Source organism: Benincasa hispida, chromosome 12 (assembly GCF_009727055.1).
Source record: "Benincasa hispida cultivar B227 chromosome 12, ASM972705v1, whole genome shotgun sequence".
Classification (NCBI taxonomy): Eukaryota; Viridiplantae; Streptophyta; class Magnoliopsida; order Cucurbitales; family Cucurbitaceae; genus Benincasa; species Benincasa hispida.
This window is the reverse complement of record NC_052360.1, coordinates 7989193-8011453: the sequence shown is the minus strand read 5'-3', so window position 1 is coordinate 8011453 and position 22261 is coordinate 7989193. Positions and strand designations below refer to the sequence as shown.

Sequence of the window (22261 nt, the reverse complement as noted above, 5' to 3'; positions counted from 1 at the left end):
ATCGATGGACATCATCCAATTTTCTCTTACCTCATCTTGCATTAATCTTTGGTAAAAAAGAAATCCAATATTATATTTCCTCTTAGATTTTGATGTAAGAAGTATGGGGGCTAATTGGGTAAATAATAGGAGTGGAGGTAAAAAGAGAATCAACCTAGATTTTTACCCAATTACCCAATTAGCGTCGTTCTTCTTACATCAGATTTTCTCTCTCTCAGTGGCAAGTACTTGAAATTGTAGAAATAATTTAGCAGATACTTCTTCTGGATATTTATACTGTATATAGAAAAGAAAAAGAAAAAGAAAAAAGGATGAGAACTTAAGAACATCCAGGAAATCTACAGATATGGAAACCCGTTATTGTCATTAAAGAATGTAACAGAAACATTAGAATCTATGAACCAAACATTCCTGGAAACCTTGTTTGTCCAAAACTCAGTGAATCCTAAAAGGCAAGTTAGTTTTCTCAGACCACAACCAAGAATTCTTATGATTTTATCTCTAAAAACAAACATAATCCCACTTTTGGATTATCATTGAAATATCTGTTTTCTTGTGCTTTTACAATTGGTTGGTGAAGGTTTGAGAAAACTGAGGTTTCTAGTGCTTGTGGTGTCTGTTTCTGTTCTATGTGTAGATGATTTCAGAGAACCCCAAATGTTGTCTGAAAAAGAGCTGGAACTCAACACACAGCTCAAACAACTCAACAAACCTGCAATCAAGAGTTTCAAGGTAATTTTTCTTTTTATAAAAATAAAAACAAACAAACAAACATTTTTTGTACTTCACATATATAAATGGGGATGGAACTTTGGAAGTGTGATTTTAGTTCTCATTTTAGTCTTGCTGTCTAACAGTCCATTGGAAGGTCTAACTTTGTGTCAAGAACATACTTTTCAAAAGCAAACCAATTCCTTGAAGCTTTTGAGTCTTACATTGTATTAATACGGTATCAAAATAGGAGGCTTTGTGTCAACCCTGAAACCTAGTTGAATCCTTCTCGTGCAAGGTAAAAAACAACTAAGACCCCCTTTGATAACCAAAACCAAAATTTGAAGATGATAGTTTTTTAAAACTTGTTTTTAAATATTTTAAATAGCAAATACGAAAACCATGAGTAATAATTGGTGAGAAGACAAGCACAATTTTCAAACACTAAAAACTAAAAACTAAATGGTTACCAAACGGGTCCTCAGGTTTCGAATTTATTATGCTTCTATAGCGACCAAGAAGCAAGAGTTTGAACTCAACTAGCCATTGATAATCACTTTTCTGGTTCTTGTTCGAGACGAAAATTCAGTATGGTGTAAGGGATGTCATCCTTATAAATGAGTGGTTGCGTGTAGCTTATGTTGAGGAGATCCTTTTTTTTTTTTTTAGCTACTTCTCTCCATATTCTTCCCCTTACACTCATGAATTTGTAGCTTTCTAACTTTGACATGTTTTTGGGGTCAATAGATATGAAATTTGTTTAACCAAATTTGTCATCCTTTTCTCCTCTTTCATTATGCAGACAGAGTTTGGTGATATTATAGATTGAATTGACATCTACAAACAACCTTCTCTTGATCATCCTTTGCTCAAAACCCATGCAACCCAAGTGAAGCTGACAACAATTCCGAAAGGGCTGATAGGCGATACATCGAAATTCGAGAGGCTGCTGCAGATCTTCCAAACGTTAACAGCTGCCCACCAGGATCAGTGCCAATCAGAAGGACTACAAGGGCAGATCTGATGGCAGCTTGAAGTTTCAAGCCTTTGTGGTCAGATCAAACAACAGATAATCTCCGGCCAAGCACTACGATTGACACTGCCGGTTATCATGTAACGAAAACTCTCACCTAGCAAACATCTCTGCCTTATTGACGACATCGAGCCTCAAGTTTTACTGACATTGGTTTTGATTTGCTGGTTTTTCTAGCTTGCAACACTCAACTATAGGGCCAAAGTCTATGGAGCAAAATCACAAATCAATGTATGGAACCCAATTCCATCAATGGATCAATTTAGTTCTGCTAAAAAGACCGTACAAGTTGGTTGGGGAGTATGCAACTGTTTCTCAACATCTTTGATTCTTCATCTTTCTCTTTTAATTGATAAAAGATTCAATACAAAAATTTATACAATCAAGAGACTAAATTTACAATTTAACCTACAAAGTGTTTGTCTCATTCTTCTTTGTTTCTAAATCTGTTAACCTTTCTCTTACTTGTTTTCAGGTCCAACCAAAAGTCTTTCAGAATGTTACTAGACTGAGCACCTATTGGACAGTAAGTCCATTTTACCTTTTACCATCACTGTCTTGCAGCTTACTGCCTGTTTTAAATGACTTCTAAGTGCTTATAATATATTTTTTCACTTAAAAAGCACATTAAAGTCATTCCAAACAGGTTCTTATATATATACTTTTTTCTAATGAAAAACAACCAAACTCACAGGCTGATGGTTACCAAAACACCGGATGCTACAACCATGTCAAGGTTTCATACAAATCGATTCCAGGATCAGACCCGGCATCCCTATAAGACCAATTTCTATTTACAACGGACCCCAATATGGTATTCCAGTCAGCGTTCACCAGGTTTGACTATAGCTCTACTTAAAAATAACTCTAGACACACTTGTGTTCACAAGTCATTGAGCACTTAAGATGCTGGATTTTTACAAAGCTAGAGGTCTTTCTAGGATCCTTGCAAAGTCTCACAACTAAGACTAACTTAATGATTGATTCCAACCAAGAACTTAGTTAAAAGGATAAATAATCTTTAGATCAAACTAAGAATCTACGCATACATTTTGAATTTGTATACATATTCTTAACACTCCTCCCCCAGCTAACGATCCGCTCATAGGATGCAAACACGGGGAACTGGTTGTTCATGTTTGGAGACAAATACATTGGCTACTGGCCAAAGGGACTGCTGCCAGGGTTGGAAAATGGAGCAGCTATTGCAGCATGGGGAGTGGAAATATACAGCCCAACAACAGAAGCAGGGCCAGCCATGGGGAGTGGTCATTTTCCTGAAGAGGGCTTCAGCAAAAGTGCTTTTGTGAATCAGATTCAAGTGGTGGAGGATAGTACTCAAGGAGCTTTGTTGATCCAGTGGGTTCACAGCTAAGTATTGTTTTGGACAAACCTGTCTGTTTTGGGCTCATTAATAAGTTTACTGAAGATGGGAACTCGGGATATCTTATCTTCTTTGGAGGGCCAAGGGGATGTAGGTGAAGAAAAACCGATTCTATATAGAAAAAAAAAAAATTCTCTTAATTTGTGTAATGTGTGTTTTTGTTTGATATGTATTTACATACATCAGTTTGTGGATGTAAGCAGCTTGCTTCGGCTCGATTTCTTAAAATTGTGAACGAATCTATTAAAAGAAGAAAAAAAACACCAATGCACGTACAATTTAATGAGTTGCCATCAATGATCAATATATTAGGAACCATATGAATTTATGTGGAAAACTTTAGAATTAGAGAGAATCCACGACCTACCAGAAGAAAATCTACTATGGTTCGATCAATTAACAAGAGAAAAGGAAAGATATACATAATCATCTCCTTGAATTTACCAATAACCAAAATGGTACAAATCTCATCTTACTAACATAGAAACAATTTGTCATTAAGGAGAAATTCAAAGGAAATAAGAATCATTTTGATGAAATAATTTCCCTTATTCTTGAAGGGGTGATGTTTTTCGTGTTTATTTCGACTTATACTTTTACGTTTCAAGAGAAAACAAAATTACATATATATGTAGGATAAAATGGGAAAGTAGATATATTTTTTTTAAGTACAACAATTGGAGATAAGGAAAATCGAATTACGGATCTCGTGATTACAAACATAATCATATGCTAATTAAGCTATGCTCCTCGCTTTGACAAGTAGAGATTTTTCTCTCATAGCCTTTTTAATATGATACACATATAGATATAGATTAAATAGAAGTCGGAGATATGATATACATATATTTAAAAATGAAACATTCTCATCTAATTTTTTTAAAAAAAAAACGAACCGAACCCACCCATTCAATTCAGGGCTGTAACTGAAGCAAGCACTTGGCTTAATCTGTTTTTCTGTAAAAAAAATAGAAATTATCTTTTTTTGATTGTTTAATTTCCTATACGCTATGTCTAAATTTAACTTAAAAAAATAAATAAATAAAGCACGCACACACCCTAATCTAAATTTTAAAAAAATAAATCCAATTTTTTCAATATTTTTTCTTGAAAATTCGTTTTACTAATTTTTTTCCTCAGCTTTTTCTTCAAAATTCGTTCTAAAAAAATATTTATTGATGGTTGAGAATTTTAATAAATAAATATTAAATTTTATTTTGAGATAAAAGTGAGTCCTCGTGCTTTCAAAAAAAGAAAAAAGAAAGAAAAAGAGAAGATTCATGCTTGGGTTGAACATAACACCAATTAGACTCATTGAAGCAGAATTTATTATTACATCTGACTTTGTACCGGGTACACGATTCCCTGACCACCTGGCACGTCCAGTCTGCCGTGGCAGTCATGCAGGTTTGACTGAGGGAATTGTGTACCGGGTACACGATTACCCTAAGTTGTGTATCGGGTACACGATTCCCTCGCATTAAAACCTCCGTCCAACCCTTCTTCTTCCTCACCTAAACGACCATTCTTATTCCCTACCGCCATTTTCCCTCACCGAAACCATCGTTGATTTTCCTCACCGAAATCTTCCAAAATTTCGATTTTGCTCGACTTTCAGTCCTCCATTTGATCTTCACCGAATCTAGCGGTCGTGTTGCTCGATTTTCCTACATTTTTTGCTGGCGAATTTTGCTTGGTATATTTCTTTCTCTAGTTAGGTTGATGTATTTATATGTATGTTTTTGGGTTAAATTTTGCTTGGTATATTCCTACATTTTTGTATAGTTTATGTATGTTTAGTTTATGTATGTATAAATAGTTATAGTTTATGTATGTATAGTTTATGAATGTATAATTTATGTATGTATAGTTTATGTATGTATAATTTATGTATGTATAGTTTATGTATGTATAATTTATGTATAGTTTATATATAGTGTATTATATAGTTTATGTTGTATAGTTTTGTGTATGATTTAGTTTATATATAGTTTGTGTATCATGGGATGTTCGAAATCACAAAACTTCAAGGAGAACACTCATGTTTATTTTCAAAGTTGACACAGGATCATTCACAACTGGATTCAAATTTCATGAGTATCGAAATTCAGAATTTGGTTAGAGCTGATCCTGAAGTACCTGTGGCCCTACTTCAAGAAGCCATTAAAAGACAATATGGCTATAATGTCAATTATAGACGGGTGTGGCAAGCCAAGAGAAAAGCATTAATTGTTGTGTTTTGCGAATGGGAGAAATCATATTTGGAGCTTCCGTATTGGCTGAGTGTTGTTGTTCATTACAACCCAGGAACACGAACGGACCGATTTTTCCTTCCATCTGATGTACCAGGTACGACTGTTTTTGGACGAGTTTTTTGGTCTTTTGGTCCAGCAAGAGAAGGGTTCTAACCATTGTAGGTCATTGATCCAGATTGATGAAACTCATCTATACGGAAAGTATAAGGAGAAATTATTGACAGCCTTATCTGTTGATGCAAACGGACATATATTTTCCCTTACTTTTGCTATCGTAGAAGATGAGAATTCATCTAGTTGGTCATGGTTTTTGTGGGCATTGCGTGAATATGTTACCCAAAGAGAGGGTTTTGCTTGATTTCTGACAGACATAAGGGCATTCTTGCTACAATTAACAATGAAGAAATTGGTTGGAGTGAACCCAGAGCATATCACCAATATTGTCTTCGCTATGTTGCCAGTAATTTCAATACAAAATACAAATCGAAGCAACTAAAAAATTTGGTATTTAAGGCCAGAAATCAACACCAAAGGCGTAAGTTCATTCGGTGCATGAAATAATTGAAACAATTGCACCCTGAATGTCTTGAATTTTTTTTCAGACATTGACTTAGAAAAATGGACATAGTCACATGATTGTGGGTACCGCTCTGGGTGGATGACCAGCAATGTAGCTGAATGCATGAACGGCGTTTTTAAAGGTGCTAGAATGTTACCCATTACTTCTTTGGTTAGGCTAACATTCTATCGTACAATATTGTATTTTGAACGCCAGAGACAAGAAATTAGTGAAGCACTCGATAGTGAGGATATATATACAGAATATGCCCTAAAGAAACTGAAGAGGTGGGAAAAACGAGCATCGGCACATACGGTGACATCTATTGACAGGGAAAGTCAAACTTTCAAAGTACAAACTTGCATAAGTATGATTTTTCCCTACAAAGGACAACACACCCAAGTTTTAAACTTGAAAGAAGGGACATGTTCTTGCAATAAGTAGCAATCATTCAAGATTCCATGCTCTCATGTAATTGCAGTTTATAATTACATGTGTGTGACATATCTACCACTTATTGATGAATGCTATAAATTATCCAATTTCAAGTGTTGTTACGAAGGCCGCTTCCATCCAATTCAACACCCAGATTATTGGCCAGAATTATAATTTACAGAAGTTCGTCCAAATGCGGACTTACTCAGAGAATAAGGTCGGCCAAAAAGTATGTGAATTCATAATAAAATGGATTGGAGAGAAGCAAGCCAAAAAGTGCGATGTACAATTTGTAAAAGAGAAGGACATAACAGACGCACTTGTCCACACCGTACACTGGGTGCTTCGTCATTTATGGGTCATTAGGATTTTTATTTTTATTTTTATAATTTATGTATTCTTTATGTATTTATAATTTTCATGTAATTGTATTCTTTATGTATTTATAATTTTCATGTAATTGTATATTTCATGTATTTGTATTCTTTATGTATTTATAATGAATTTATGTAATGAATTTATTTAATAAACTTATTTTATGTAATTGTATTTTCTTATGTACTTTTTATGTATCTTTTATGTTATCGATTCTATTATGTAATATAATTTAAACTTTTTAGGTAATGGAGTCTGTCCTTCTAATCCTGTCCAATTGTACCAAAAAAACACGCATCGTTCACAGGCAATATGGGATAGTTCGTCCACTATAGTGTTGAGTTGTCGAAGGAGGGAGGCGACTGCATAGAGTACTATCCCATTTGATCGTCGCATTATTCCATACGTTCAGGAGGCGGGTTTTCTTGGGGTTGCACAGATTGGTTTCATCCAGCTTGATTGGCACCCAATTACTGCTTTAGTTGAGCGCTGGAGACCAGAGACCCACACATTTTACCTGCCCTATGGGAAATGCACTATTACGTTGCAGGATGTTGTCGTACAATTTGGGTTAAGAGTGGACGGACAACCACTAACAGGCTCACTACAGTATGACTGGAAGAACGTCTGTGAAGAGCCCTTAGGCGTTCTACCAAAGGATTTGAAGGGATCAAGATTGAGTATCCCTTGGTTAGCGTCTCAGTTTCCCGAATTATCTCTCGATGCCGACGACATCAGCATACGTAGGTACGCACAAGCATACATCTTGTAGATTATTGGAGGATTTTTATTTATCGACAAGTCAAATACTCTGGTGCATCTCATGTTCCTCCCATTATTGTCTGATTTTGAGCACGCTGGTACGTACTCGTGGGGTGGTGCATGTCTTGTATTGTTGTACAGAGAACTTTGTCGGGCTTCCAATGCACAAGCGTTGGAAATAGCGGGGCCACTGATACTATTACAGTGTGGGCTTATGATCGATTTCTAATTGTAGCACCACAAGTCCAACTACAGGCCTCAGATCATCGGCCACTTAATGCCAGGTATTATTTTATTTATATATTTATTTTGTTACCATTTTATGTAAGAATATGAATTAATTATATTTTTTATAATTTTAGATGGAGTGGTGTATTAGCTGCCTCTGAACAGTCAGCAAATATGTTGCTCCTGTACAGAAAAACATTCGACATGCCGACACCCAATCAGGTAGTAAATATGTATATAAATGAATATTTAAAAAAATTTATATGTATACTTATTTTTATTTATTTTTTTTTTTTCAGGTTATTTGGACGCTATACTCACAGATTTGGTCATCCTTACCTGAATATTGTCGTGATGGTGAAGACATCTAGTTGACTGTTAGCCCACTTATATGCTTCCATATAGTAGAGTGGCATCATCCAGATCGTGTGCTAAGACAGTTCGGGATGCGACAAACGATACCTTCGTTGTCCTATACACTCCCAGAACTACACCATATCGATTTAAGAGGTAAACACGACCAAGACTGGTGTCGAATCCATGCGAAGTATTTATCCTACTGGCATGGACGACATGATCATTATGCACAGGGAGAATTAACAGATGAGCCAACTATATCAGACGACTACTTTCCCTGGTACAATTCGATCACGAAGCGATTTATCTCACAGACGACGCTTATTATTACTACATGGTAAGAGATTTCAAATCAGACATTTTCCATATATATAATATGAACATTGTTTAATATTTTTTTTTATTCTTCAGAATAATTTTATCGGCGATGTTCAATAATATTCAGTGCAGAACAACTTACCAGAATTGGTTTCAATGTGTCAACAAACATTGATGAACATAGAAAGTATTATTCAACAAACAAGACGACTCAATGTTGCTGACACCGATCGAAGATGTATTCGTCGTAGACAAGGTGACAATGAGGTGAACCTAATTTAGAGGGGCACGAAGACAACCCCATGAGGAGTAAGGGCTGGGAGGTCGTTTTTAAATCCCACATTGTATCAGTTTCTTATTGCAAATCTCAAAAGAACTAATTGTAAATATTATTTAATATCATGGTTTTTTTTTTTTAATATGAGTGCAAGATGTTTTCATTGTAGATTAAATATATAATTAAGTTTAATAATGAAAGAATTAAGTTTTAATAATTAAAAAATATATACAAATTTGGCATCAACATAGTCAAAAGTACAAATTTTATGTCCGTTGAGTTATACTAATTTTAGCATTGTTTGTCCAACACATAAATTAGAATATTTGATTATAAATTTTTCATTCATGATTTTAGTTTTGTAATCCAAATATAATTTTGTATTTTACATAAACTAGTAATTTGAAATAATAGAAGTTCAAAAGGATTCAAAACTCATCTCAAAGATTTTTTACATTCGAATATTTACAAATTTCAAGCTTGTAAATTATGCAAACCTTCTAAAACTCATTCTTCTAAATAATACAAACATAAATCATAAGAATCTAAGGGCTTCCCAATTCCAAAGTAATTTTTAGACTTTAAACCAAAAAAATTTATAAGCGAACTCGTGTACCAGGTACACGAGTTCGCTTGACCGGTCAACCAGTCAGCTGACTGGATTAAATGGTACTCGTGTACCCGGTACACTAGTATGCCAAAACACCTATTTTTGAAAATACTTCACCCCAACCCTATTTTTGTCATTATTTATTAAAAACCATTATTTAAAAAAAAAAAAAAAAAAAAAAAAAAAAAAAAAAAACCCATAGAATTGACATCAGATATGTGTGATGATTCGACATTTTCATTATATTATATAGTGTTATTGAGAAAATATTAGGTAAAGTATTAATTTATTAAAGTTTTGTTTGGTAAACCATTTTGTTTTTTTTTTTTTATTTTTGAAAATTAAACTTATTTCATCCATATTTTTTACCGTAATTGCATATTTTTTAAGTACAATGATTAAATTCTTGGTCAAATTTCAAATTTCAAAAACACTTGAAAGTTATTTCTTTTTAGTTCTCACAATTTGGTTTCGGTTTTTAAACCATTGGTAAAAAATAGATAAAAAATGAATAATTTTAGAGATGAAAGTAGTATACATAGGTTGAATTTTTAAAAATAAAGACTAGAAACAAAATGATTACTAAATGATACCTAATTTAAACATTTTTCTATAATTGTGATTTAAAATAAAAATATATGCATATGTATATACAATTATGTTTGGGAAATTATTTCAAATGATAAAACTATTGAAAAATTTTACAAGACACCAATAGAAGTCTATTAGTGTCCATAAGCATCTATCATTAATAGTTTTAAAATTTTGTCATATTTTGTAAATATTTTGGTTTATTTTTCTACATTTAGAAACAACTCATTATGTTTTGCTAATGTACTTGTGAAAATGAAGAGTGTTCCACAAAGATAGATAAACATTGAGATGGTATAAAATCATGTTGGGTTGTCTTGGGGCCCAACATGAGATAGTATAACATGGGTTGATATATCATCTCAGTGTTTTAGGGTTTATTATCTTATCTCACTGATTTGAATTGTTTGTGGGCCCATTTTCCTTTCGTGTTTCATATCTCAATGTTTCATTTTCCTTCCACTTCACACGTATTGGTAGTCCTCTCTCTCACATCTCTCGCAACCATACTCGATCGTTCATACTTGATCATACCCGATCCATGCTCGATCATATTTGTTCATACTCGATCATATTTGTTCATACTCGATCATAGTAGAATTGAATTCGATGCTTTTTGTTCCTCGATTAAGATATATTTATACATCATATAATAATGTAAAAAGATCACAATGGGCATAACAGAAACTTCAATAACAGAATGGTATAACTAATATCTAACTAATCAGTTTTATATCTAATACCAGTCATGTTTACTTTTTCTAAACATGCAACCTATTGATGAGACTGTTTTGTTTCTTATTTTATTTTTAATATGGTGTCTTATTCTATGTATTTTTCTTCAAATATTTAACGATACTGTCATGTTTTGATTTTCCAGCCATGTTTAATTTCAATTTTTTTTTTATTTCATACCTTTTTTTAAAAAAAAAATTCCAATCATGTTTAATTTCAATTTTTTCTAAAAAGGCAATCTATTGTTTCGTTTTTAATATTGTTATGTGTTGTTCTAATCCTAATGCCCCGATGAATCTTGAATTGCGTTAGTCCTATTTATTAATTTTTTGTACAGCATCATGCATTATTAGTTACTTCATTTATTAAATTGCCCACCAATTTCAGTAATGACTGTTCTGATTGTTTGCTGATTTTATTCTACATGCGTAGTTCCACTACCTATTCAACCACTTCATTAATGACTAAACTAATTTATTAATTGGATTTTAGTTCATTTGCCCATGATGGATGCAATTTTTTCTAAGCAAGTTGTAAAATGGTCATGTATAAGGTCATCAAGTTATGTAAGATCTCCCTATTCTAAAAAAAAAGTTATGTAAAATCTTTCGAGGGGAATGATTTTAATGTATTTCATATCTAGTATAAATTAACACTATTTTGTAAAATCATGTGCCTTTCTTTAGTGAGAAGTTTTGAATGAATAATATAAAGTTGAACTGTATACCATATATTGAGATTAGAAAGAATTAAAAAAAAAAAATCAATGTTTTATTCCAAATAGGATAGATACAGTAATTGGATTATACGATTTTTTAAAAAAAATATATATAGTGTTCATACAGACAAATTATTATAGAATACAAAAACTGAACTAGATATCATTGTCCACTGACATATGAATTTTGCACACCCAAATACAGACATATAAACTTAGACATAAGACTTTGCACACTCAAACACATATATATGAACTCAAACATAAGAACTCTGCACACCCAAACGCAGATATCAGAACTCTCCGTATATCAAAACTTCTCATACATCAAAATTTCAGACATCCTATATCATTTCAGCATCCCAAACCATCCTTAAAATTTTTGGAACATGATCTATGCCTTGGCACGTGACAAATTGTCCCATGGATGCATGATGAAAGGTTGTTTTTTAAAGCACAAAGTCACATCATTGTTACATTCCTCATGCCTCCCACCTCTCATGTTCAAAGATTCGCATCATCTTCCTTTTTTTTTCCAAAAAAATAAAATAAAAATAATTAATATATATATATATATATATTTAAAAAACTTGAACTTAAAAAGGAAAAAAAAAATAGATTCACGCGTTTTTCTACATTATAAAAAAATTGAAAATTAAATCCTCTAAACTTAGAGGACGTGACTTAAAGCTTATCTTTGATTGAGCATGAATAATGCACTTTGTATATTTATTAGACTTTTGCTACATTGACTCGTTTCTTGTTTGGTAAGATTCTCCAATAACTCTACTAATTTCAACAATAAAAATAAATAATAAAAAAAAATTAATATGAAAGATGACCATTAGTTTTGTTTTTGAAAAATATCAATTCACATTCCAAGTATATCAATTTACCCCTTCTATGACGTTCTACTTGAGAAAACCTAATGGTGAAACTTATAATTGTATCAATCAAACCTCTAAACTTTCATAAATGGATCAACTTAGACTCTTAACCAGAATTTCCTTTGAAACGTTCATATTTTTACTCTAATTGTTCATTTTGTAAAACCAACATATGAGAAATAAGTCTACGCACGTTTGAGAATCAATGTATGGACAATTTTTAAAGGTAATCACAATGAAATGTCTAAATTAGTTTATTTATGAAAATTTAAGAGTTTTATTTACTCAAATCATAAATCTCATATTGGTTTGACGAATTTAGAGGAATGTGTAAATTGATACACTTACGAGAGTGTAGGGTTTTAATTGAAATGATTATTAGTTCAAGTTTTTTATTGATACAATCCTCAAATTATAGAGATGTAGAGTGATATTTACACTTTTTTTTAGAGTCGATGAATCTTAATTAATTTATTCCCTAAAAACTCATTAATTGAAATGAAATATCACCTGTTTGTTTTCTTCTAAAGTTTCATTAATTTACTTGAGGTTAAAGTAAATTCAAATTTGTGTACTTAATAAGCTCTTATCATATTTAGAAAGTTAAAATTATCATAGAAAAATTATCTTTTTAGTCTTTAAAATTTGAAAAATAAGTTCATTTAGTTCACGAGCTTTCAAAATATATATTTTTAGTCTTGAGTTCTGTATGATAGGTATATTGGTCCATAAATTTTCAAAATGTAAATTTTTACTCTAGAATTTTTAAGAATATTTTTAAAAGGTCCCTAAAGTAATTTTATTATTTTAAATAATTATATTACATTCTGAATTCAAAAAATAATTTTGAAGAGAATAGACCCTTTTTTAAAAATTATTTTTCTAATTTTAAAAAATATATTGTAAGAACTTTTCAATAGACCTATTTTTAAAATGCAAGGGATTAAAAATGTATATTCTGAAATTTTAGAAAAATGTACATTTTCTATATTTTAAAAACTCACGAACCAAACATAATGGAAAAAAATAATTTCTCTAATTATAAACTCAATATTAAAAAATTAGAGACTAATATTTTATATAATCTTAGTTTCAAATTTAAAAATATTAAACCCTTAAATCCCTCCCATTTAACATATAAATATAATTCCCAAATCCAACCATTCTACTTTATTATTATTATTATTATTTTATGAACATTTTATTTTGAATTAATACCATCCAAAAAATAAAATTCTCCACTTTTATTATTCTGGAGGGGAAATGACCTCCATTGAACAAATATAGGAAACCAAACCAAACCGCATTTTCCGGAAAAAATCAACAGATAAATAAATAATAATATTCCCATCCAAATTACCACATTGCCCTTCACCTCAACACTTTAACCAACAGTCATATTGGACCCCGCTTCCCGCCAAACCCAAACCCCATTAAACCCTAATTTTATTTTCCTCTGCTTTTCTTCAACCGTTAGCCTTTCGCTTCCTTCTCACAACTCTCTGCTACAGCAGCCACCACCTTCTTCAACCTCTCTGAATTCATCTCCCATCAATGGACCCCAAAGAAGTCAAGTCCGATTTGGTCTTGATTCTTGACTTTGGTTCACAATACACCCACCTTATCACTCGCCGGATTCGTAGCCTCTCTGTTTTTTCTCTTTGCATTTCGGGTACTTCCCCGCTTAAAGCCATCACTGATCTCAACCCACGAGTTGTTATTCTCTCCGGCGGGCCTCATTCTGTCCACGCTAGCGACTCGCCCAGTTTCGCTTCCGGGTTCGTCGAGTGGGCGGAGGCGAATGGGGTTTTTGTTTTGGGTATTTGTTATGGGCTTCAGTTGATTGTGCAGAGGTTGGGGGGTGTGGTGAAGGTTGGGGAGAAGCAGGAGTATGGGAGAATGGAGATTGAGGTGGAGAAGGTTAATGGGTTGTATGGGACTAAGAAGGTCCGGGACCGGCAAGTTGTTTGGATGAGCCATGGAGATGAGGTGGCGAAACTTCCTGAGGGTTTTGAAGTGGTGGCAAGGAGTCAACAAGGGTCAGTCGCGGCTGTGGAAAATCACTCCAAGAAGTTTTATGGGTTGCAGTATCATCCGGAGGTAATGGGGTTCATTTTTTTTAGAACTCTGTACTCTGTGTTTTGTTATTTGACTATTAGAATTCTGCTTTCTTTTTTTTGTGCGTTTTTTGTTTTGCTTTAATATTCATTTTTCAGGTTGAAGTTTGACCACGGGTTTGTTTTGATTCTGGAGAGTTCCACCTCGACTCTATTTGTGTTTTTTTTTTTTTTTTTTAACTTCGGCTTTTGTGCATGTGTGATAGCTTGTCCATAACAAAACTAGTTCGAGTATGAACCTGCGTTATGTTTATGAAATGGACGACCTGTTTGAGTTTCACCTAAAATATAAACTTCTTCCCGGAGCTACCCTTTCGAAACATTCTGATACGGGAGATTTTTGTGGCTTTTGTGGATTTGTAAACAGATTTCAAGTAATCATCTTGAACCCATGTTTTTGTTTCCTCAGTTTTTTGCAATTCCTGGGTGTGTGGTTGTGGCTTATGTAAAGTAATTCTGCTGGGCCAACATATCGCCGGTTTAAGAATAGTATTTTTTATGTATAATCATGTGTAGCACTTATTATTGTAGGCTTTAGACGCATAATGCAATGTTTGAATGGGAAAGGGGATTGGCAGAATCTAATATTGCTAAGTGATGAACTGATGGGGAATCATTTGTAGCGCGTAGTGATCAGATATTGTCAATATGAGAAGTTGAACTTGTTGTATCTTGTGTAGGTGACACATTCACCCGAAGGAATGGAGACGTTACGTTATTTTCTCTTTGATGTCTGTGGAATTACTGCTAACTGGAAGATGGAGAATATACTAGATGAAGAAATTAAAGTAATCAAAGAAACTGTGGGTCCAGACGATCATGTCATATGTGCATTATCAGGAGGTGTGGATTCAACAGTTGCTGCAACTCTTGTTCATAAGGCAATTGGGGATAGGCTTCACTGTGTTTTTGTCGACAATGGTTTATTGAGGTACAAAATTAGACGTTATGTCCTGAATGATGACTTTGGTTGACTTTTACTTATGACTTTACTTGAATAGGATTTGTTCTATAGGTTGTACAACTGTGTTCTTGAGTTCTAAGGTTGACTTTTACTTATATAGTTTTGCTATAATAAAAGTGGAAGATCTATCCTCTGTAGCTCTATAGAAGTAAAACTACATGATACATACTTTGGCCTGTTTTTAAACTCTGGGATGACCAGCCCAGTGGTCATTTCTCCATGAAGTTAAAGTCACTGGATCCCATGTTTCACTTATATAGTATAATCACTATAAGTAGCAACCTTGATTGCTGTGTTTTTTACTATTCCTTTGTGATTATGGGGCAGGTATAAAGAAAGAGAACGTGTTATGGAAACCTTTGAAAGAGATCTTCATCTGCCTGTTACTTGTGTTGATGCAGTCGACCAATTTCTTAGCAAGCTTAAAGGTGTAATAGATCCTGAGGTTAAAAGAAAAATAATTGGAAAGGAGTTCATTTCTATATTTGATGCATTTGGCCATGAGTTGGAGCTTAAAATTGGTAAGAAGCCATCATACTTGGTCCAAGGCACATTGTATCCTGATGTAATTGAATCTTGTCCACCACCTGGATCTGGAAGAACTCATTCCCACACAATCAAAAGTCATCATAACGTTGGAGGACTTCCCAAGGACATGAAACTGAAACTTATTGAGCCACTTAAACTCCTCTTTAAGGATGAGGTCATAATCTTGACCTTTGTACTGAAATGCTTATGTCTGGGTTATATCACATTTTGTATTTATTGATATTTAAATCATAAATCATATTTAAAGGTACGCCAACTTGGGAGAATATTGAATGTTCCTGAGGCGTTTCTAAAGCGTCATCCTTTTCCTGGGCCTGGTCTTGCTGTACGGGTGCTGGGCGATGTAACAGAAGGCAATGCATTGGAAGTTCTTCGCCAGGTAAGACACAACTTGGAGTTGTGCAGAGTCGGAACTGTTACTTTTCCTGTTTGTGAATAATATTTAGTTTCATGTAATTATCCTTGCAGGTTGATGAGATTTTTATTCAGTCAATCAAGGATGCTGGACTTTATGATTCGATATGGCAAGCATTTGCAGTGTTTTTACCTATAAAATCAGTTGGAGTTCAAGGTGATCAAAGGACGCATTCTCATGTTGTTGCTCTGAGAGCTGTTACAAGTCAAGATGGAATGACAGCAGATTGGTAAATCCTTGTCAACTTGCTCATTGTATGAAACTAAGTTGAATTCCTATATTTTGCTCCGAGTTTACTTCAAGTAGGGTTGCTAAGTTAAGACCCAAAAAATGACGAAATTAATGCAGCCATGTAGTTTCGGTGTGGTAGCTTTTGTTAGTTTCTTTTAGTTGGCTGTTTTGGTTTTTAACTTTTTACAGTAAGTTTGATTTTTATTATTTAAAAACTGAAAATGTTTATTTTTGGCCAAAAAATTGTTTGAACAGACAGGCTTACACTTTTATCGACTTTGAGCATTATCTGGTTTTGCTATGTGTTCGGTTGGCCTGTAGCCTAACATGAAATTAAAATAGTCATGCCATGTCCAACTATGTTGAAAAGGCATTACTATGATTAAAAACTAGGAAAATTAACTAAATTCTTTGCATTTTTATAATCATGGTGGTATTTTCATTTCTTGTGTTTCCTGTCCTGACTATGTTTCCACACTTGCTCAAAATATTTTAAGATTGTGTTCAACTCCATGGTATATATGAACTGGCCAGACCACCTTTAATCTTTTATGAATTTTATGGGATGTTGATCTTCAGGTTTAATTTTGAGCACCAATTCCTGGATAATGTGGCAAGAAAAATTTGCAACAGTGTTCGAGGCGTAAACCGGGTTGTTCAGGACATTACATCAAAGCCTCCATCAACAATCGAATGGGAATGAGTTCCTCTCAACTTGAAGTTTTGCTCTTGATCATGAATCACTCGATCGAATGTGATCGTTTAATTAATTGATTCTATGTTTGGTTGTCTTGTGGTAATGTAGCTGAATTCTGTCGATGTTATCATTTTACAGATAAATAAAAACGACCCTCTCTCTCTCTCTCATGCGGTGTCTATTGAACAGACCGACAAACAGATAGCAGGATTGAGCCACCATTAATCATCTAATACCGAACTGTTCAAAGAAAAACAGGACCAAGTTAAGGTTGCATTGCATGACTACATCTGTTGAAGTGAGGATCGATCTGTGAATGCAATTGTTTCTTGGTTGTAGCAGCTCTTTGCCACTGAATTTTGATGTGAGAAGTAATTTTAGTTATGATTCTGCTTACATAACCTTTGTTCATCAAGAGGATTTGTCGATTTGTTATTTTCATTATTATAACTATTTGATGTCGCTAATCTTAAACATAACCCACCTAAAAGTCAAAAGATTAAGACCTCTCACTTATCAATGTCATGTTGAGTTTATGTACGCTGCACCACAAAAATTTACCTTTTGTTAGCAAACATGTCACACTATCACTTATTTATTCATAGTTATGACAAATCATAGAAAATCACAATTTGTTAATTTGAACCCGTGTAGACAGGCCTAACCTTAAATCAAAGGTTTAAATCTCCGCTCCGACTGTGTTTGAATTTTGAACAGGAAAATTGCAATCCAAAATTTACAAATATGCCAAGTCAAAGAACTAGAATAGCCACCAACTTGAGTGAACAACAAATATAATTTTAACCGTCTTCTATCGCCAAAATCACAAATTTATTGAGTCAAAGTACAGCACTTCAAGTACTTCAAAATTTATGCCCAGTTTTTGTCTATTAAGTAGTGAGCTACAAATTAATTTGAGGTGGAACCATCCACAAGCCCTTTTTTATCATTCAATAGGAACTTCTCATTTGCTTGTTGCTCAAGAATTAACATGACATTTGGACCTTGACATATCTATCCTCATTCGAATTTAAATGCAGCTTAAAAATTTGTAGGTTGACCATAAAAGGGCAAAAATAAAACAAAATCCGTAATAATTTCACTGCTGAAATTGGTTGGAAGATGTTCCCATCCACAAATTGGGCAGGAGATAATGGGACCATTCTTCACCTAGTGACTCGGTAAGCCTGCATAACAGGATAGAAAGCCCCAAGTCAATTTTCATACATCTCGAGAAATAATTTATAAGGGCATTGGTGACCATGAGCATAATAATGCACCGTGATGATGCTCTCAAATTCTCGGTTATAAGAAAAATAAGTGGTTAAATTATTTATAAAGAAAAATATCCCTCAACTTTGCCCTTTAATTCTTCGAACCATTGCAATATTACCATTGACCTTTCAAACAAAAGGTATCTTTGTAGTGAAAATCCTTTAGAATGTTGGATGGAAATTGGAGCTTGAAATGATGACGGCGACCTAGAATAGTGACAATCCAAATTTCTATTCCAAGTCACATCCAAACCATTCCAATATCTAATTTTCATCCAAAATTCTAATGGATACATTTGTGAAACGAGGGTAATATTGCAACTTTTGAAAACAATCCAACAAAGGACAAAGTTCCAGGATGACTTCGTAATTTAGCCAAAATAATTCTGAGAGCCGTAAAGTCAAACACATACCTTGACCCTCTTCAATAAATCTTTGGCATTGCTATCATTTTTGAAGTGCTCTCGTACAGGCTGCAGGTGGATGGATACAGATCTTAGCTTTACAAGTAACATGGGTAGATAAAATCAAGCAAATATCCTAGCTTTATCATTATCCTTTCACTGAAAAACTGTTTGTATTTTCATGAAAAAAATGAAGCTTCTTAAGTAATGCTTAGATGTTTAATGTTCTATCACATGAAATTGCAAGAACATGAATAGATGCTAAAGAAAACGTACATGTCAGGATGAGAAGACGCAATGGCTAATTTAGTACTAGCCAGGCCAAGGTTAACAAGATGTTGGTCACTTTGTGTAAGTTTAAATAACTCTGGTTATTTATGGCTTTGTAGTTTCTAAATTCTACCAACGGCATCATGGACCAATTTGCATTTTGTAATTAGGTTTTCATGTTAATATAAGATAAGAAATTGGGATATATTTTCACATGCACCATAATAGTGAATTACTATAATCAAGAAGTACTTCATGGAATCAAATTCCCAGATCCGGGAGCCATAATGGAGTATTGGGAGATACAGTGCAGAAATGAAACATACCTCCAATATCTTATTCAAAGCCTTAGACAAAGCTGGTTTGAGATCACCCGGATGCAGTACTCCTGTTGCGTAGTCCGCAACCAGTTCTTCAAAGGTTGCGAATGTCCTGCAATATTTTAAAACAATAAATGAATAGGGGGGCATGATAAATATTATAACTAACATCTAGGATCATGACATAGGTGAAAGAAAAAAGAAGATTTATAACTATTAAAGTGAGCAACTAAATCTCCTCAGAAACTTACTTATTTCCACCATGATCTGCATTTCGTTCCACAGTGAACTCCTTGAACCAAGGGAAAATGAGATACTTTATGTACTCTAAGCATGGATTCCCTTCCACGATCAATGGAGGACAGTAGGCTTTCTTTATCTTTAAATTCACTTCCGCCTAATATAGACAGATGAACAAGTTAGACAACTGATCCAGAACATCACACATTCAGAAGTTAGCCCAGAATCGAACACTTCGGTCAAGACAACCTAAAACCATACACAAAACATGAAAATAATAAAGGCAATTTAATCCCCCTCCTCACATGAGAATCTTTATTATAGTTGTGAGACATGCACGCTAGCCATACTGCACACCACCACCCCAACTTCCTCCTCACATGGCATTCTTAATTTCCCCTATATGACGCCTTACCTCATCGTCTTCCATAAATATGGAGGATGATGGATCACTTTTAGACATCTTCTCCTGACCCTGCTGTAAGCCTGGCAACATGTCTGCAACCACCATTGACATCACATTAATTTGCTTATATTACAAGCATCGGCAAGATTAATAAGAACCGATGTCAACGCATTTAAGAGCATACGATGGGATAGGATGATAGGCTTGTTTTTCCTCTTGATGTCATCACAATACTCTCTTGCAAGTACATTTACTTTCCGTTGATCCATTCCCAGTTGACAGATGTCAGCCTGTTGCAATGGAATGGAACAACTAGTTAACAAAAAAAATCATTAAAATCTCTCCATACCTTCCAGCATATAACGAAATGGATAACCTATATCACCATGAAATTTTCATTGCCAGACAAATATATTATGCAGCACTCCTACCACATCTTTGTCTCCTTAATGAGAAAATGCATATCAACAAACTATAGGAAAGTCCAAAGAGAGAGAACCTTCAGGAAAAAAATGTCAGCACATTGCATGCATGGGTAGAGAATTTGGGCAGCAGTCAACTCATCCTGTTCATTTCTTCCCATAATTTGGCTACACCTGCAGGAGGGGGGTGGAGGGCAGGAAGCAAACCGGGAGTCAATATCGTTGCAGACTGCAGATTAAACATAAATACACTACGACACCTTTCACAAATATATACCTAATTATCCTTGGAAGCTTGTTTTTCCTAGCAATATCCATTACAAGGGGCCAGTATTCTGCTGCCCTAGAGTTAATTTCCTTTGACGACCACAAAAATTCAACCTTACCTCCTTCCAGATCCATCCCAACTGCTTTCCATATCTCAATTAAGTAGCGGCCAACAGTCTCAATTTTCTTCAGATCACCCCCCATTTTGTTGTTAAGCTGAGCAAACCAATCTGCAATCCATATTTTCACTCTGCACCCAGCCGATGTAAGCTTGTTGACATTTATTGTCTTCATCACTCCCTGTACAAGGGAACAAGAACGCAGAAATCAGCAATTCATGTTCATGGGACCCTTCGGTGGGGGAAACTCACTGGGGAATAGTTTAATTTGCATTACATTTTAGATTAACCTAACAATTACTTGGACTCCCATTTTTTTCCTGCTGAAATCCACATTGTAAACAGAATAGATTGACACGGAAAATTAAAACCCAATTCACTTACTTTAGAGCTTCCATTACGCCTTGAAATGCCAACACAATTCATCGAGGAAAGTAAACTACTATTTAAAAACTCAACTCAAAGATTCCTGTAAACTTCACCTGAGCAATGTGCATTCTCCCAGATGGTTCGAACCCATCATAGCAAACTGGTTCCGGCTTCTTATCAAGCAAGTTCCGCAGCTCATCTTCTTGGATACACTCTTCCCCAACACTTCTAACAATTTGATACTTCTCCTCCAAACTCAATCTACAGAAAAATACATTGCAAATCAAGTAAATTCCGATTCAGATGCAAATCAAGGGCGAAAAGGATACGAAAACAACAAGTATATCAAACCAAAAACTGTCATACTGATTTGAAAAGTTCGATGAACAAGCCGGCTCTTGAACTTTAGCGTCTGAGATTGAGAGGGACTGTAAATCCTCAGATAGAGCTTGTGAAGGTGCCTCCGTCGCCATTGAAGCCGTGTGAGAAAAAATGGATCAGAATTTCAAGCTTCCTACTTTACTCGGAACTACTTGATTTAAAAGAATTTCAAATCAAAATGAATTTGGAATATTATTTTGATCCAAAATACTTCCAAAGTCGGATTTGGGTGTGGCTGCCGCAGAGAGGGTGGCGATGTGCGGCTGCGATGGGAGAAGTAAAGAAACTTGGAAAGGGTGTAGAAGGAACGATTAACGAAAATGACAGGCCCTCTAGGGTTTTTTTTTTCTTTTTTTCTTTTTTTCTTTCTTTTCCTTTTTTCTTTAGTTTATATCTTATTTTGACCACTTAATTTTGAATCTCATTTTATCCCTAAACTTAAAAAAAAAAAAAAAAAAAAAAAAAAAAAAAAAAAAAAAAAAGTCTATTATAATTTTTAAACTTATTTTGATATCTGTCATTACGATTTTATTAACTTTTTAATGGGAGATTGAATTCGAATTAGAGGGTAAATTGGTTTT

The 22261-nt window shown here is 34.1% G+C and overlaps 2 protein-coding genes and 1 pseudogene across 2 annotated transcripts; 2 read left to right on the top strand and 1 right to left on the bottom strand.

Moving 5' to 3' along the window:
• The first annotated feature begins 103 nt into the window (after positions 1-103).
• Positions 104-3358, top strand: LOC120067374 (annotated as a pseudogene).
• A 10299-nt stretch (positions 3359-13657) lies between these two features.
• Positions 13658-17376, top strand: LOC120068221 (GMP synthase [glutamine-hydrolyzing]). Its single transcript, XM_039019928.1, has 6 exons — positions 13658-14335; positions 15033-15283; positions 15644-16019; positions 16113-16244; positions 16334-16509; positions 17091-17376. The coding sequence occupies exons 1-6, from the start codon at positions 13790-13792 to the stop codon at positions 17212-17214; spliced, it is 1605 nt and encodes a 534-aa protein (XP_038875856.1). The 5' UTR covers positions 13658-13789; the 3' UTR covers positions 17215-17376.
• Positions 17377-18003: 627 nt separating this feature from the next.
• Positions 18004-22024, bottom strand: LOC120092433 (tyrosine--tRNA ligase 1, cytoplasmic). Its single transcript, XM_039050520.1, has 10 exons — positions 21666-22024; positions 21413-21560; positions 20822-21111; positions 20622-20718; positions 20307-20412; positions 20132-20214; positions 19728-19873; positions 19483-19588; positions 18896-18955; positions 18004-18395 (listed from the first exon to the last, which is right to left on the bottom strand). Exons 1-10 carry the CDS (start codon positions 21770-21772, stop codon positions 18375-18377), a joined length of 1164 nt encoding a protein of 387 aa, XP_038906448.1. The 5' UTR covers positions 21773-22024; the 3' UTR covers positions 18004-18374.
• Positions 22025-22261: the final 237 nt, after the last annotated feature.